At 46.8% G+C, this 18779-nt stretch overlaps 1 protein-coding gene across 11 annotated transcripts in view; it reads right to left on the bottom strand.

The window, feature by feature from the left end:
• ttn.2 (titin, tandem duplicate 2) overlaps positions 1-18779 on the bottom strand; it is a 188528-nt gene that overhangs the window by 26510 nt on the left and 143239 nt on the right. For all 11 annotated transcript variants that reach the window (XM_047337112.1, XM_047337113.1, XM_047337114.1 and 8 more), the window contains 4 exons: positions 1566-18659; positions 1165-1461; positions 410-997; positions 7-309 (listed from right to left, as the gene is read on the bottom strand). In XM_047337112.1, the coding sequence (XP_047193068.1) occupies positions 7-309; positions 410-997; positions 1165-1461; positions 1566-18659 (18282 nt within the window). The remainder of the gene's footprint in view (positions 1-6; positions 310-409; positions 998-1164; positions 1462-1565; positions 18660-18779) is intronic.

Genomic DNA, 18779 nt, shown 5'->3' with positions numbered 1-18779 from the left:
ACTTACCACAAGCATCAATAGCCAGCACTGCATCAGAAACCTTGCTGAAGGCACTGATTCCAGCAGCATTCTCTGCTACCACCTTGAACTCATAAATAAGTCCAGCACTGATATTGTTGACCTTGAAATGTGTGGCACGGATCACCATCTTGTTGACCGTCTGCCAAAGGATGCTGTTTTTGTCTTTCATATGGAGATGGTAGCCAAACACATGGCTGCCGCCATCTGACTTGGGCTCTGTCCAGGCTACAGTAATGGTCTCTCTAGTTACAGAAGTGATCTCTGGAGTCGATGGAGCATCAGGAATAGCTGGTAGGTAAGAAGCAGAGTTGGAACATTTAAATGTAAATTTTTTATCAGAAGAAAAACCAAAAGGATAAAAGAGGGACGTAAAATAAAGTATGCTTACTGTAAGGAAGGCTGACAGTGACAGTTGGTGAGTCAATGTGCTCGCTGATTCCATATCTGTTCTCAGCCCTGATTCTGAACTGGTACTCCAGGCCAGTGGTCAGCTTCATAATTTTCATGGTGCAGCGAGCCACAGCAGAAGAGACGTCTATCCAGTTGGAGGTGGTTGTCTCTCTCTTTTGGATAATGTAGTTATTGATGGGGCTGCCACCATCATAAGCCGGTGGGAGCCAGTTCAAGCTAACGCTGTCTTCTGTGACGTCAAACAGCTCCACAGGTCCAAGTGGGGCACTAGGACGGTCCTGAACCACAATGTTTACAAAAGACTTGGTGGTTCCGCTGGAGTTTGAGGCAGTGATGTCATACCGTCCCGAGTCTCCAGCGATGCTCTCACGTAAAGTGATCCTGATGCTGTCAGTGGTGACTTCAGAGTTGAACCTCATTGTTGACTTGAGCAGCACGTTATCCTTGGACAGGGAGACTTTAGGTAAAGGCTGGCCCTTCAGTGGGATCTCACACTTAAGGGAAGAGCCGGCTCTGACATACACTGTGTTGTGAGGGAAGTCCTTCATGTCGATCTCAGGAGATTCTGAAGCACACAGGTAACAAAGTGAGTTATAGCTGGTTGAAATAAATTGTAATATTTTGTTATTTCATTTGGTTACTTCTAATCATAAACATTGTCTTATTCTGCATTTTGTATTTCGTCTTTATTGGTCTTAACCAATCGGTAGATCTGATCAGTCTATAACTTACCAATCTGGTCTTTGACTGCGACAGGGTTGACCATTTCTTTAACATCACTGAATCCAGCATGGTTCTCGGCTCTGACCCTAAAGAAGTACTCGGCATTCTCTCTCAGACCAGACACTGTGAGGTGGGTGGACTTGGTCACACCACACTTGACCCAGTTCTCCTGGCCTTTCTCCAGAGCTTCCACTAGGTAACCAGTAATTCTGCTGCCTCCATCTTGTTCTGGTTTGGCCCAGGCCAGGGACACACTCTCCTTTAGCACATCAGTCAAACCAAGCTTTGGTGGGGGGCTTGGTTTTTCTGAGAAAAGAGGACATTGTTTGTTTTATTGAAATAACTAGGTATTATAGTATAATAAGAATAAGAATAAGAAACTTTATTGTTACCGGCATAAAATTCAATACCTGAGATCTTGGTTCCTTCTTTCGTCTCAGCAGGAACACCAACACCGTACTCATTCTGGCCTGTCACTCTGAAGTAATAAACTCCTCCCTCCTGCAGGTCTGTCACCTTGTATGTCAGTCTGTGGCATGTGTCAGTCAACCTAGTCCAGCCTTTCTTGCTGGCCTCACGGAAATCAACAAGGTAGTTCTTGACAGGTCCTCCTCCCTCATTTTCAGGAGTGTCCCATGTTACAATAGCAGAGGTCTTAGTCACATCCTTGACTTCCACACAGGCAGGAGCTCCAGGAGAGTCCAGAACTCTGACATTGAGTGTCAAGGAGGAGGTTCCAGCTACACTAGACAAGGTGACTGTGTATTTGCCAGAGTCGTTTCGTGTTGCTTTCTCTAAGGTGATGGAGGTGAAGGTGTCTGTGGTGTCAATGACAGCACGAACTCTAAGGTCAACGTCAGATTTAGCCCACGAAACACTGGGGATGGGTTTTCCTCTGAAGGGCACTGTCATGGTGAATGAGCTACCATCCTTCACAATAAGAGTTTTCCTCATCTCATTACTGATGTCAAAGACTGGCTCCTCCTCTCTTTCTTTGGCAACCTGTTTGTCTGACTCAGGACTGGGATCACTGACTCCAATCTTGTTAATGGACTTAACAACAAACACATATTCAGCCCCAGGTGTCAACCCCACCAATGTAAACTCTGTGTTCTTGGTGTTCTGGACACCAACAAACCATTCATCATCTAAAGTCTTCCTATATTGTACTCTGTAACCGGTCACAGGTGCTCCACCATCAAATAGTGGCTTATTCCATGACAGGGTGGCTGTGGTCTTTGTAGAGTCAATGATCTTAGGCTTAGCAGGAGGTGAAGGCAGGAACTGTGGGTCTTCAGCCTTGGTGAGTGGGCAAGGGGTGCTAGAAGCACTCAGGCCAGCAGCATTCTCTGCAAATACTCTGTACTCATACTCACAGCCCTCACGAAGGCGTGAGGCCTTGACCCGCAGGTCATAAACAGGCTTCTTGTTTACACGGCACCATCGAAGACCAGTCTTCTCTCGTTTTTCAATGACATAGCCAGAGATACTGCTGCCACCGTCAGAAATGGGTCTTTCCCAACAGATGGTCATGGCCTCACTAGTAACTGCGGTGACCTGGACATTAGTGGGAGCTGCGGCCACTGTAAATGGATCAATGGCCTTTACTGGCTCACTCTCAAGGGCCTCACCATCCCCATATTTGTTGACTCCCCTGACTCTGAAGATGTACTCATTTCCTTTGAGCAGCTTTGTTACTTTGCATGTAGTTGCCTTCATGTCTCCATAGACAAGAGTCCAGGCAAGGCGACTTGTTTCACGTTTCTCCACAACGTAGTGCATAATTTCAGCACCACCGTTCTCCTGAGGGGGTCCCCATGTTACAGTGCATTTCTCTGCTGTGAGCCCAGACACTGCCAAAGGTCCTGAAGATGGTCCAGGTCTATCCAAAACTTTACAGTTGATAGCAACAGACCTGGTTCCTGCCACATTGTGCAGGGTCAGGACATATTGGCCAGAGTCTTTTCTGATAGCATCTCTGACAATCAGGGTGGTTGCGAAATTGGTGGTGGTTATTTCACACCTGGCCTTGGCCACAATCTCCTTTCCATCCTTAAACCACGAGACAACTGGGAGTGGACGGCCTGTGATTTCAGCATCAATTCTAATGATCTCTCCAGCTTTAATGACAACCAGCTGTCTGAGCTTGTCTTCCAGGATAATAGTCGGAGGGTCCACATCATCCTTTACAGTAACTGGACCAGTGTTCTCTGAAGGAGCACTTAACTGCTCTGCAGAATTCTTAGCAACAACATGGAAGTCATATTGGACATCTTCTGTGAGGCCTGTGACATCAAAGTAGGTGTCCTGCAGGTTGTTGAAGTTGCATTTCAGCCAACGACCATTGGGAAGTTCTTTACGTTCAACAATGTAGCCAGTAATCTTTGCTCCAAAATCATACTCTGGCCTCTCCCAGAAGAGAGAAACTGAGGTCCTGGTAATGTTGGTGACTCTAAGGTTATGTGGAGGTTCACATGGATCTCTGGCTGCCACAGGGTCACTGACCTTAGAGGATGTACCAATGCCAGCAATATTTTCAGCGTACACTCTGAACTGATACAGCAGACCTTCTTCAATGCCTGTCATCTTAAACTGGTTCTCAGCCAGCAGTCCTCTGTTGACCTTAGTCCACAGAATGCTGCTTTGGTCTTTGCATTCAATGTGATAACCAGTAACAGGGCTTCCCCCATCACTAGCAGGTCTGCCCCATACCACAAGCATGCCAGTCTTGGTGGCATTGGAAACATGGAGGTTGGTAGGAGGGCCAGGAGGCTCGAAGGGATACTGAGCAACAACAGGAGCAGAGTCAATAGCATGACTCTTGCCATAACGGTTCTCAGCTGCAATGCGGAACTGGTACTCTATTCCCTGAGTGAGACGAGACACCTTAATTGATGTCCTGGCTACAGTGGCTGAGACAATTTGCCATGTTGTTGTGGTAGTGTCTCTCTTCTCCACCACATAGTTATTAATCTGACATCCACCATCATAGGTTGGAGGATCCCAAGACAGACAGATGAAGTCAGCACTCACCTCATCCATCTTAATGTTGCTAGGTGGACCGGGTTTGTCCAGGATTATGACAGAGACATCAGCTGTCCTGGTGCCAACTGAGTTAGTCAAAGTAATTTCATACTTTCCTACATCATCTTTGGTTGCATCCTTGATGAGAATTTTGGATGAGGTATTTGAGTTAAGAACATTGACCCTGGTTGTCTGCTTAAGCGTATGGCCATCTTTCTTCCAGGACACCTCTGGCTGAGGTCTGCCTCTGAAGGGAACATCAATCTTCAAGTCATCACCTGCTTTGACACTGTATGTGTTGAACAACAGGTTGATAGTGGGCTCTACTGTGATGTCCTTCACCACCACAGGGGCAGCCAGAGGTTTGGCATCACTCTTTCCTTTATCATTCACAGCAGTAACCCTGAAGGAGTATTCCTCTCCAGTTGTAAGTCCCTCAATAGTAACTTCAAGTATTTTGACTTCACTGCAAACGGTCCATTTGTCATCGCCCTTGGGCTGCATCTCCACAATATAGTTTGTAATCTTGCTGCCTCCATCATGATCAGGTTTCTCCCAAGAGAGGGTGACAGTATGACGACTTACGTCAACCAAGACAATCTTACCGGGAGGCAAAGGAGCCTGTGATACCTTGACTTGATCTGTGGAGGCGGGCAAGCCTACTCCAAGCTCATTTACAGCCAATACACGGAAATAGTATCGGCCTCCCTCCTGCAGATCGGAAATAATGTACGAGTTCCTCACACAGTTGATGGAAACACTGGTGAAAGCCATTCTCTTCTGCTCTCTCTTCTCCACAATATAGTGTGATATCTTAGCCCCACCATCAATTAAAGGTGACTCCCAAGAGAGGGAGACAGAATTTCTCTTTACATCCTTAACCTCTAAGTTGGTAGGAGCACTGGGGGAGTCCAGAACTCGAACATTGATGAAGGCTGATTTAGAGCCACTGAGGTTCTCAAGTGTGAGTACATATTTGCCAGTGTCAAATCTGTCAACATTCTCAATCACCAGCATTGTGTAACTGCTTGTGACTTCAATCTGGGCACGCTCATTTAGAGTGCCATCAGCCTTTGACCATCTGACCTCAGGCTCAGGCTTTCCCCTGATTGTCACAAACAGACGGAGGTTAGCAGTGGCACGGACATTGACCATCTTCCTTAGGTCAGCATCTAGTTCAATTTCAGGAGCTTCCAGCTTCTCAACAGCGAACACAGACCCAGGAATGTCAACATGCTCCCCTACCCCCTCACAGTTGACAGCACAGATGCGGAAGTTGTACTCTGCATTCTCCTTCAGTTTCTTTACAGTGTAGTGAGTAACTTGGACACCAGTGTGTGGTGTGCAAATGATCCACTCATCATCTGCTGCCTCCTTCATTTCAACAGTGTATCCACAGATCTGTGCCCCACCATCATAGATAGGCCTGGTCCAGGAGAGGGACACTGAGGTGCTTGAAATGTCTGTGACTTTTGGGTTATTTGGAGCTCCTGGCGGATAAGTGGCATCACATGCCTTGATGTATTGAGTTGGTGCACTAGGTTTTCCCACACCAGCAGCATTTTCAGCTGAGACCCTGAATTCATATGAGTGACCCTCAGCGAGGCCAGTGCATCTGAATCTCAGGTCACTCAGTCTCTTCTTGTTGCATTTACTCCATCTGATGCCATCCTTATCACGTTTTTCAAGGATATATCCTTCAATCTCAGCTCCTCCATTATCCTCTGGCCTCTCCCAGGTAAGCACAATAGAGTCCCTTGTGATTGCTCCGGCCTCTAGGGTGGAGGGGGCACTGGCAGTGGTGAAGGGGTTACGAGCAATAACAGGCTCAGATTCCAAAGGTTCCCCAACACCATATTTGTTAACAGCAGTAACTCTGAAGATGTATTCATTACCAGGCAACAGTTTTGTGATTTTGTAGCTGATGGCCTGGATTTTTGGCTCAACTATAGTCCATGACAAACGACTGGTCTCTCTCTTCTCAATGATATAGTGAGAGATGCTGGCTCCACCATCATGTGAAGGATGGTTCCAGTGCAGATAACATTTCTCAGCTGTGACCCCTTTCACTTCTAGCGGGCCATCTGGAGGACCAGGTCTATCCAGAACTTTAACATTAACTGGGATCATCTTAACTCCTCCCACATTGACAAGTTTGAGGACAAAGTGGCCTCCATCAACTCTAATGCAGTCCTTTACTGTCAGGATGGTATGTGTGAGTGTAGTTTTGACCTCCATTCGTTGTGTGGCGTTGTCAATCTCCTTTCCGTCCTTTAACCAAATGACCTCAGGCAGAGGCTTTCCCGTGTAGTCAGCATCAATGATGAATGTTTCATCAGCATGAACAACAGTCAAATCCTTGAATTTAGAATCCATGGTGGCTCCTGGAGCCTCAATTTCATCTTTGGCAGTTATTTCTCCTGTGCTCTGAGAAGGACGGCTGGAAATGCCAGCAGCATTCCTGGCAATGACTCTGAACTCGTACACACAATCCTCAGTCAGGCCAGTGAGAGTGTACTGGGTATAAATGATGTTGGTGTAGCTGGCCTTCATCCAGCGGGTATCTGGGTGCTTTCTCCTCTCAATAATATAGCCAGTGATTGTACTACCTCCATCATACTGAGGCCTGGTCCACTGGAGTGTCACTTGGTTTCTGGTGATTTCAATAGCCTCTGGAGTGCCTGGTGGGTCACAGGGGTCCCTGGCAACTGTGCTCTCAGAGACCTTGCTAGCAGGGCTGATTCCAGCAATATTCTCAGCATAAACTCTGAATTCATACTCAATACCTTCTTCAAGTTCTGTAGTCTTGAAACGTGTGTCTGGGATTAGAAGTTTGTTGAGTTTTGACCACAAGATGCTGTTCTTCTCCTTCCTCTCAAGGTGATAGCCTAGGATAGGACTGCCTCCGTTGTTGGTGGGAGGCTTCCACTCAACAACCATATTATCCTTGGTTGCAGCAGAAATAACTGGCATTCCTGGGGCAGCAGGCTCACTGAATGGATACTGAGCAATAACATTGGGAGAGACAATGGCAGAACTCTTTCCATACCTATTCTCAGCAGACACTCTGAATTGATACTCTACTCCAGTCTTTAAATTGGTGACTTTGATGGTTGTTCTTGCAATAGTAGCAGACACAATCTGCCATGCTGTCGTGGTAGTGTCTCTCTTCTCTACAATATAGTTGTTGATTTGACAGCCTCCAGTGTACTCTGGTGGCTCCCAGGAGAGATTGACATAATTAGAGCTCACCTCCTCAATCTTAACAGGGCCTGTGGGTGGGCCAGGCTTATCAAGAATAATAACAGTAATCTCCTCTGTAGTCGTTCCAACATTGCTTGTGGCTGTGACAGTGTATTTGCCAGAGTCGTCCTTATTTGCATCCTTGATGCACAGCTTAGTAATTGATGGTGTGCCAGATACATTTAGTCTGGTTGTCTCCTTAAGCGCTTGTCCATCTTTTTTCCACTCAACCTTGGGAACAGGGCGTCCTAGTACTGGAATCTCGATCTTCAGATCCTCACCCTGCTGTAAACTATAAGTGTTGAATGCCATCTTAAATCTGGGCTTGAAAGTTACATCTTTAGCAGTGACTGGTGCAGCCAGGGGCCTGGGGTCACTCTTGCCCTTCTCATTGAAAGCTGTCACTCTAAACAGATACTCATGCCCTGCGCTGAGGCCTGTGACTGTGCCCTCACAAGTTTTGGTTGTAGCTGCCACCACCCATTCCTCTGAGCCCACAGGCTGCATCTCAATGTAGTAGCCCATGATCCTGCTGCCTCCATCATGGTCTGGCTTCTCCCAGGAGAGTGAAGCAGTGGTTTTGGTCACCTCAGTCAAAGTGACCTTACCCACAGCCAGAGGAGGCTCAGATGTCTTAACTGAATCCCCTGTCTCGGCCGGCTGTCCCAGGCCAAACTCGTTCTCAGCTAAGACTCTGAAATAGTAGATAGTTCCTTCAGTGAGGCCAGTGATACGGTAGCTTGTCTTTGTGCACTTGTTATCCACATTAGAATAAACCTTCCTGGTGGACTCTCGCTTTTCAACAAGGTAATTCTTTATTCTTGCACCACCATCAATAAGAGGAGGCTCCCAGGTCAAAGTAACACTTTCTCTCTTGATGTCTTTTACAGCTAAATTCATAGGGGCCCCTGGAGTGTCCAAAACCTTCACGGATACAAAGGCTGATTTGGTGCCTGCGGTATTTTCCATGTTGACAATGTATTTTCCAGCATCATATCTGTCACATATGTCAACTGAGATCTGTGTATAATCTTCTGCAGTCTCTATCTGAACTTTACTGGGCAGTTCACCATCCTCCTTGGCCCAGCTGATCTCAGGAGTAGGACGGCCCTTGAATGGAATACAGATTTTCATTGAGCCACCTGCACGGACAACTATTCCCTTCCTGAGTTCTGAATCCAGAATCATCTCTGGAGGATCAATCTTATCCACAGGCTTCACAACTCCTTGGATATCGGTGGGCTCACCAACACCAAGTTTATTGATGGCACAGATGCGAACCTTATATTCCTGGTGCTCTATCAACTTAGTGATAGTAAATTTGGTAGCATTAACTCCAGAAGGTGGGGTGCATATGGTCCATTCCTCTTCCTCAGCTTTCGTAATTTCCACAGCGTATCCTTGAATCTCACAACCACCATCATAGATGGGCCTATGCCAGGTCAGGCTGACGGAGTCTTTAGTTGTGTCGAGCACGTGAGCATTGGTGGGAATGCCAGGTTCAAATGTTGGGTCACAGGCTTTGAGGTATGGTGTAGGTGGGCTTGACTGACCTACACCAGCTGCATTCTCAGCAGATACTTTGAATTCATATTCATGGTCCTCAGTTAATCCTGTTACTCTAAAACGCAAGTCTGTCACCCTGCGTTTGTTGCACTTGGTCCACCTCACTCCAGCTCTGTCTCTCTTCTCAATAATATAACCAACAATCTCACTGCCTCCTGTGGTCTCGGGGCGGTTCCAGCAGACAGTCATGGAGTCCCTAGTAATGTTAGTGATCTCAAGCTCCTGAGGTGAGCCAGGAGGAACAAATGGATTTCTCATGATAACTGACACTGACTCAAGAGGCTCGCCCACACCATATTTGTTGACAGCCATGACTCTGAAGATGTATTCATTGCCTTTCAACAGTTTAGTTACCTTGAGCATGGTAGCTCCACAGTCACTGGACACCACAGTCCATGCCAGACGGCTGGTTTCTCGCTTCTGAATGACGTAGTAAGAAATGCTAGCTCCTCCATCATGCCTGGGTGGCAGCCATGACAGTGAGCACTTCTCCTCAGTAACGTTGCTGACATTAAGAGGTCCTTCTGAGGGGCCCGGTCTGTCCAGTACCTTCACACTGAATGGGATAGTCTTAGTTCCAGCCACATTAGTCAGAACCAGTGTGTACTGTCCACCATCCACTCTGATGGCATCTTTAACAACAAGCAAAGCCTTAAAATCTGTGTTTTTAATCTCAGCCCTTGCTGAGTTTTCAACTTCAACATTTCCCTTGAACCACTGAGCAGTGGGGATGGGCTTTCCCTCCACAGTGGCCTCCAGATTGAAAGTCTCTCCAGCGTTAATAACAATGGCCTGGTTGTACATAGGATCTGTTTCACACTTTGGTGGTTCAACTTCATCCTTGGCTGTTATGGATCCTGTGCACTCAGATGGCTTGCTGACAGCACCAGCTGCATTCCTTGCTATTACTCTGAAGTCATATTTATTTTCTTCTGTCAGGCCAGTAACGGTGAATTCATGTTCAAGGATGTTTGCAAAACTAGCCTTCATCCACTTTCCTTCAGGAAGGTCACGTTTCTCCACTACATAGCCAGTTACTAAGCTTCCACCATCATACTGTGGAGGGGCCCACCTCAGCTTCACAGAGTGCCTGGTCACAATCACACCCTCAGGACGGCCAGGAGGATCACATGGGTCACGGGCTACGTAAACTTCAGAGACTTTGCTGCATTTTCCAATGCCAACAATATTCTCAGCATAGACTCTGTACTCATACTCAATGCCTTCCTCAAGAGGAGTAGATTTAAATCTGCAGTCTTGGACGAGCATTTTGTTAATCTTAGTCCAGAGGATACTGTTCTTCTCTTTCCTCTCCAGATGGTAACCCAAAATGGCACTGCCTCCATCTGATGGGGGTTTGTGCCACTCAACCACCATAAAGTCTTTAGTGTATGAAGACACACATGGTGTTCCTGGGGGTCCAGGCTCATGGAAAGGATACTGTGCCAAAACAGGCTCTGAATCAATTGCATAGCTTTTTCCATATCTATTCTCAGCATAGATTCTGAACTGATATTCAGCACCCGTCTTTAGATTTGCCACTTTTAGTGTGGTTCTGGCGATAGTGGCAGATACAACCACCCAGTTGATTGTTGTGGTGTCTCTCTTCTCCACCACATAGTTGGAGATTGGGCAGCCACCTGTGTATGTAGGAGGTTCCCAGTTAAGAGTGATACTCTCAGCACTTATGTCTTCCAACCTGACAGGCCCTGTTGGTGGGCCTGGTTTGTCCAGGGTGATCACCTCAACAGTGGCATCTTTGGAACCCAGAGTATTGGAGATATTGATGCTGTACATGCCCCCATCCTCTTTGGTGGCATCCTTTATGGTGAGGGTGGTGTGGTGTGTTGAGTCAGTAACATTAACCCTGGTGGTCTGCTTAAGAGCAGCACCATCCTTGGTCCAGGTTATGGTTGGCTTTGGATGACCAGCAACTGGGACCTCTATCTTGAGGTCATACCCCACCTGGACACTGTAAGTGCTCACTTTTGGTCTAACAGCAGGCTCAATCACAAGGTCCTTTGCTAAAACTGAGTGAGCCAGTTGTCTGGGGTCACTTTTGCCCTTGTCATTTACAGCTACAACTCTGAAATTATACTCCTCACCCTTGAGTAGATTTGTCACTACAGTCTCCAGTGCTCTCACACTAGCACAAATTGACCAAACCTCACTGCCCTTATGTGACAGTTCGACTTCATAGACACTGATTCTACTGCCGCCATCATGTTGTGGCTTCTCCCAGGTGAGACTTACAGTGCTATGAGTAACATCAATAACACTGACTTTACCAGGTGGCTGAGGCTTCTCAGATATCTTAATTGGTTCTATAGTCTTAGCAGGAAGACCAACACCATATTCATTCTCAGCCAGGACTCTGAAGAAGAAGATTCCACCCTCTGGAAGAGGCTCAACTTTCCATGACATCCTATTGCAGGTGGTGATGGGAGAGTAAACTTTCCTGGTGCTCTCACGCTTCTCAAGAATGTAATGCTTAATCTTTGAGCCACCATCCAGAAGTGGAGGTTCCCATGTAAGAGTGATAGAATTTTTGGTTATCTCTTTCACCATGAAGTTAGCTGGTGGACTAGGTGAGTCCATGACCCTCACACTAATGAAGACTGACTTCACTCCACTGGCATTCTCTGCAGTCAGAGTGTACTTTCCACTGTCAAATCTGTCAACATTCTCAATGACAAGTGAAGCATAACTGCCTGTATTGTCAATCTGGGCAGTCTCCTTAATTTCACCCTCAGCCTTACCCCATTTCACCTCAGGAGCTGGACGACCTCTCACAGGAACAAACAGCCTGAGAGTGCTTGCTGCCCTAATGTTGATCATCTTTCTCATATCAGCATCCAGGTCAAGATCAGGAGCCTCAAGCTTCTCCTCTAAGATAATTTTTCCTGGAACATCAGCATGCTCACCAACACCAACTTTGTTGATGGCACACACTCTGAACTGGTACTCATGCTTCTCCAGAAGCCTTTTCACTGTAAACTTAGTATCTGTGATTCCAGTGGGAGGAGTGCACATAAACCACTCATCAGACGCCCCATTGCAGGCCTCCACAATGTAAGCTTGAATCTCACATCCACCATCATAGATTGGTTTGCCCCATGTCAGGGAAACAGTGGACCTAGATGTGTCGACCACCTTGGGGTTGTTTGGTGGGCCTGGTTTGAAGATAGGATCCAATGCTTTGTAGTACACTGTTGGTGCACTAGGTGTGCCAACACCTGCAGCATTCTCAGCAGAAACTCTGAATTCATAGCTATGATTTTCTAGGAGCCCTGTCACTCTGAAGCGCAGCTCACTCACTGTTCGCTTGTTGCACCTAGTCCATCTCACCCCATCTTTGTCACGTTTCTCAACAACATATCCCTGGATGGGACTACCACCATCATTAGTTGGTCTCTCCCAGGTCAAAACCATGGAGTCTTTGGTGATTGTGGTAACTTCTACCTCTGTTGGTGGGTTGGGAGTGACAAATGGATTTCTGGCAATCATCGACTCAGATTCCAGAGGCTCACCAACTCCATACTTGTTGACTGGAATCACTCTGAATATGTACTCATTACCAGGGAGAAGTTTAGTGATTTTCAGGTTCAGTGTCTGAACTTTCAGTTCAACTACAGTCCAAACCAGTCTGCTGGTTTCCCTCCTCTCAACAATATAATGGGAAACATCGCTACCTCCATCTTGCAAGGGAGATTTCCAGGAAATCGAGCATTTCTCATTAGTGACCCCATAGATGGAGATGGGGCCCTCAGGGGGACCTGGTCTGTCCAGGACCTTGACATGAATGTTAATAGATTTCTCTCCTCCAACATTCTTTACCAGCAAAGTGTACTGACCTCCATCAACACGGATGGCTTCTTTAACAACTATGCAAGCAGTAAAGTCTGTGTTCTTTAGCTCTAGGCGAGCTGCTTCAGTAATCTCCTGACCCTCCTTCAGCCAGTGTATTGTCGGCACAGGTTTACCATAGACAGCAGCCTCAAGCCTGAATGTCTCCCCAGCATTTACCACCACAGCCTGGGAGTACTTAGCTTCCAAGTCAATCTTGGGTGGATCCACCTCATCCTTGGCAGTGATGGCTCCAGTAGAATCAGAGGGCTGACTGAATACACCTGCTGCATTCCTGGCAATGACACGGAACTCATAAATCTCATCTTCAGTGAGTCCTGTAACAACAAATTCTGTCTCAATGATGTTTGCGAAACTGGCCTTCATCCAGCGGCCAGCTCCCTGCTTCTTCTCAACCACATAACCTGTGATCTTGATGCCACCATCATACTCAGGTTTGGTCCATCTGAGTGTCACTTGGTTTCTTGTCACAATAACAGCCTCTGGTTTTCCTGGTCTGTCACAAGGATCTCTTGCAACTTGCATTTCACTCAGTTTGCTAGCTTTGCTAATGCCAACAATGTTCTCAGCATAGACTCTAAACTCATATTCAATACCCTCCTCAAGGCCAACAACCTTGAATCTAGTGTCTGGGATTAGTTGTTTGTTCTGTTTCGCCCACATTATACTGTTTCTCTCTTTGAGCTCTAAGTGATAGCCCATAATTTTGCTTCCACCATCATTGCTGGGTTTCTCCCATACAACCACCATGCTTTCCTTGGTGGCGGACTGAACGACAACAGAACGTGGTGAGCTTGGAACTTCAAATGGATACTGAGCGACAATGGTATCAGAGAGTAGGGCTGAGGACTTGCCATATCTATTCTCTGCAGCAATTCTGAACTGGTACTCACATCCAGTCTTCAGACGGGCAGCCTTGATAGTGGTTCTGGCCACAGTAGCTGACACAATTTGCCAGTTAATGGTAGATGTGTCTCTCTTCTCAACAATGTAATTATTAATGGTGCAACCACCATCATACTCTGGTGGATTCCAGGACAAGACCAGGCTGTCAGCAGTGACCTCATCCAACTTAATTGGGCCAGTGGGAGGACCAGGCCTATCTAGAACAGCAACACTTATGTCTGTGGATGCCTCTCCAGCTGTGTTGGTTAGTTTGATAGTGTATATCCCCACATCATCTCTACAAGCCTCCTTAATGATGAGGAGATGGTTTTGGTCTGTGGCTTCAGCATTTACTCTTGTTGTCTCTTTGAGGACAACACCATCTTTGAGCCAAGTTGCTGTGGCCCTAGGACAGGCAGCATATGGTACATCTATTTTCAGGTCATCTCCTGCAAGCACACTGAATGTGCCAAAAAGCAGTTTGAAGGTTGGTGAAATTACAAGATCTTTTGCTACCACAGGCACACTGAGAGCACGTGGGTCACTGATTCCCTTTTCATTGGTGGCTGAGATACGGAAAATGTACTCCTCTCCCTGTGTAAGACCAGTTACAAGAGCCTCATTGGTCTTCACCACCATAACCTGGGTCCACTTCTCACTGCCTTTCCTTTGCATCTCAACAATATAACCAGTGATTCTACTGCCACCATCATAGTCAGGCTTTTCCCAACTTAGTGTGACACTGTTGCCAGTAACTTCACGAAGAGACACTTTACCTGGTGGTAGAGGCTTCTCTGACACTTTAATTGGATCACCAGTCTCTACTGGGAGACCAATGCCATATTCGTTCTCAGCCAGAATTCTAAAGAAGTACATCTTTCCTTCGTCCAGGTCTCCAACTTTCCAACTTGACTTATGGCAGCTTGCACAGACAGTTGAGTAGGCCTTTCTGGTTGATTCACGCTTCTCTACAATGTAGTTGCGGACTCTGGAGCCACCATCAATGAGAGGTGCATCCCAAACAAGGGAAACTGAATCTCTAGTGACCTCCTTGATCATTAGATTCTGAGGTGCTCCAGGACTATCTAGCACTCTGACATTAACAAACGCTGTCTTGCTTCCTGAGGCATTCTCCACCGTGACCATGTATTTACCTCCATCAAACCTGTCAACATTGTCTACCTGAAGAGTGGTGAATGATGGGGTGATTTCAATATTAGCTTTGTCCAGGGAGACTCCGTGCTCTCTTGACCATTTTACTTCAGGTGCTGGTCTGCCCTTTATAGGAACAAATAGTCTAAGTGTGCTGCAGGCTCTGATGCTGACCACCTTACGTAGATCTGCTCCAAGTTCAATTTCTGGAGGAAGTAGTCTGTCTTCAGCCTTGGGGGTTCCAGGAACAGCAGCAGGCTCTCCCACTCCCTCACAATTAGTGGCACAGATGTTGATTTTATAATCTTGATTTTCCTTTAAGTTGGTGATGGTGAAGGAAGTGGCTGTCCATCCCTTTTTGGGAGTGTGAATTGTCCACTCATCTTCTTCAGGCAGACAGGTCTCCACAATGTAACCAGTGATTTCAGAACCACCATCGTAGACAGGCTTGTTCCAGGCAAGGGTGATTGAAGACTTGGTTGTGTCCAGGACTCTGGGGTTCCCTGGAGGTCCAGGCTGGAAGATGGTGTCTATGGCTTTGTAGAATGGACTGGAAGGACTAGGCTGGCTAAGACCAGCATTGTTCTCAGCAAGAATTCTGAATTCATACTCGTGTCCTGGTGTGAGTCCGGATGCCTTGAATCGCAAGTCAGTTACAGTCCTCTTGTTGCACTTTACCCAACGCATGCCAGTCTTATCCCTTCTCTCAATTATGTAGGTGTTTATTCTGCTGCCTCCATCATGTTCAGGGCGCTCCCAGCAGACAACCATTGAGTCCTTGGTAATGGTGGTGACTTCAGGCTGCTGTGGTGCATCACTGGGAACATAGGGATTGGCACAGGTTATAGGTTCAGACTCGAGGGATTCGCCTTCACCAAACTTATTAACAGCCATGACTCTGAAGATGTACTCATTGCCCTTCAGAAGTTTGGTGACCTTTAATCTATTTGCTTGAAGGTCTGTAGCCACATTTGTCCATGCCAACCTACTGGTCTCACGCTTCTGAATGATAAAGTACTCGATCTTGGCACCACCATCGTGTGTTGGATGCAGCCAGTTAAGGACACATTTTTCAGCAGTGACATCAGTTACAGAGAAGGAGTCTGGTGGTCCAGGTCTGTCGAGCACCTTGACATTGAATGTGAACTTGGCAAAACCACCTGGATTGCTGGCAGTCAGAGTAAATGCACCACCATCTCTCCTCAGGGAATCTTTGTTTATCAGAGTTGTGTGGAAGTCATATGTCTTAATCTCTATCTTGGCTGTATCCTCAAGCTCCTTTCCTTCCTTCGTCCATACCAGAGATGGGATTGGCCTGCCAATCACATTGGCTTCCAGCTTGAATACCTCACCTGCCATGACAACAACATTGCTGCTATATGATGCATCAACATCAAGCCTGGGCTCTTCGATGTCATCTCTGCACATGATTGCCTCTGATGGCTGGGATGGAGCACTGACAGCACCAGCTGAGTTTCTAGCGAACACACGGAATTCATAGGTGGCATCTTCATTCAGACCACTGACTGTGTAGATGGTTTCTAGGATGTTGTTGAAATTGGCTTTGAGCCAGCGTCCACTGGGCATCTCTCTCCTCTCCACTGTGTATCCTGTGATAGAAAACCCACCATCTCCCTCTGGTTTGGTCCATGACACTGTCACCTCATGTCTAGTGATATTCAGCGCCACAGGCCTGCCTGGTGGATCCACTGGATCCAACGCATAAGTAGTCTCAGAGGGTTTGCTTGGTTTGCTGAGACCAGCGATGTTTTCAGCAGTAACACGGTGTTCATATGCGATTCCATCAACAAGGCCAGTTGATTTGAAGATATTTCCAACAACAAGAGCTTTGCTGATCCTCTGCCACAGAATGCTGTTTTTCTCTTTTCTGTCCACATGATATCCCATAATAGCACTGCCTCCATCAGTCGATGGCTCGTTCCAACTCAAAGTCATGGCATCCCTGTTGAAAGATGTGACCACAGGAATGCCTGGTTGGCCTGGTACATCAAATGGATAGGCAGCCACCACTGGCTCAGAGGCAATGCATGGTCCAATGCCATATCTGTTCTGGGCTTTGACACGGAACTGATATTGGGTTCCAGTGCTGAGTTTAGCTGCCTTGAATGTGGTGCGGATCACTGTAGCTGCCAACTCCATCCATGAAGTACCGGTAGTCTCCCGCATCTCAACGATATAGTTGTTAATAGGAACGCCCCCATCATTCTCTGGTGCCTCCCAGGACATAAGAACATAATCACATGAGACCTCATCCAGCTTAATGGGACCAGTGGGAGGACCTGGAATGTCGTGGACAAGGACTGTGATTGTCTCAATCACTGTACCAAGCATGTTCTTTCCAGTCATGGAATACTGGCCTCCATCGGTCCTCTTGATCTCATTGATGTTGAGGATAGTTGATGTTGGTGTTATTTCTGTGTTTATTCTTTGTGTCTCTTTGAGCACTGCATCTCCTTTCTTCCAGGAGACCACAGGCCTGGGCTTGCCGAGCACTGGAATATCCACCTTTACACGGTCCCCTGCCTTAGCAATGACTGTCTTCTGGTAGACTCCACGTAGGTCAAAAGAGGGAGCGGAAGTCTGCTCTTTGATAACAGCAGGCCTGCTCTCACGGGGGTCACTCCTACCTGATGCATTGACAGCCATGATGCGGAAAGTATACTCTGCCCCTTCAATCAGATCTGTGACAGTGTAGTCCAGAGCTTTGATGGTGGCCACATGCACCCACTGGTCAGTATCCTTCTTCTGGGCCTCAATGACATATCCAGTGATCAAGCTCCCACCATCATGCAAGGGCTTGATCCATGCAAGGCTGGCACTATCAGCGGTAACATCGGTCACATACAAGTTCTCTGGTGCAGAAGGGGCTTGGGACACCCTGATTGGCTCAGGGGTTTCAGCAGGCTCACCTACACCCAGGTCATTCTCAGCAGAGACACGGAAGTAGTAGTAAGCTCCCTCCTCAAGGTCTGTAAATTTGAACGAACATTTCTGCCAAGTGGTGCTTAGCACCGTGTAGGCCTTCTTAGTGGCCTCTCTCTTTTCAATTATGTAGTTATGAATCTTTGAACCACCATCAATTATGGGAATTTCCCACTGGAGAGTGATGGTATTCTTTGTGATCTCTCTAGGTTTTAGGTGGACTGGTGGTCCTGGGGTGTCGAGAACTTTCACATTAACAAAGCCTGTCTTCTTTCCAGCAACATTCTCCAGACAAAGGTGGTACTTTCCAGCATCATATCGAGTGCAGTCAGGAATAACCAGTAGAGTGTAGGACTCTGTGGTGTCAATGTGTGCACGTGTTTTCAAGTTGGTGTCATCTTTGCTCCATGTTACCTCAGGAACAGGACGGCCCCTGATAGGAACAAACATGCGGATTGAAGCACGGCACCTGACCACTAGGGTCCTCCTGAGTTCAGCATCCAGCTCAAAGTCTGGCAGTGTTTCCTGGTTCACAATTTCAATCACTTTGTCAACCTCTGCTGGCTCACCAACTCCCTCAGAGTTTACAGCACTGACTCTGAAGTGGTATTTGCCGCCTTTTTGAAGTTTACCAATTACGTATTCAGTAGCCTTCAATGGGAACTGTGTCTCTGTCTCCCAGTCATCAAGGCCCTCCTTTTTGTACTCAATAATATATCCATCTACTTCCAGACCACCGTCATAGTGGGGTCGGCCCCAGGCAAAGGTCGCTGTTGTTTTTGTGGTGTCTGTTATTCTGGGATTGGATGGAGGGCCAGGTGGATCTAATAAAGAAACAAACAAAAAAAGGTTATTGGGGCTTGGATTTATAAAGATACTTGTATTTTTATTCACTTTTATTCTTAATTTTTAAAGTACAATTCAGAATTAAGTGAGAAATCTAT

This window comes from Scophthalmus maximus, chromosome 14, assembly GCF_022379125.1.
Source record: "Scophthalmus maximus strain ysfricsl-2021 chromosome 14, ASM2237912v1, whole genome shotgun sequence".
Taxonomy (NCBI): domain Eukaryota; kingdom Metazoa; phylum Chordata; class Actinopteri; order Pleuronectiformes; family Scophthalmidae; genus Scophthalmus; species Scophthalmus maximus.
Note: the sequence above shows the minus strand (reverse complement) of the source record. Positions and strands in the feature narration are given on the sequence as shown.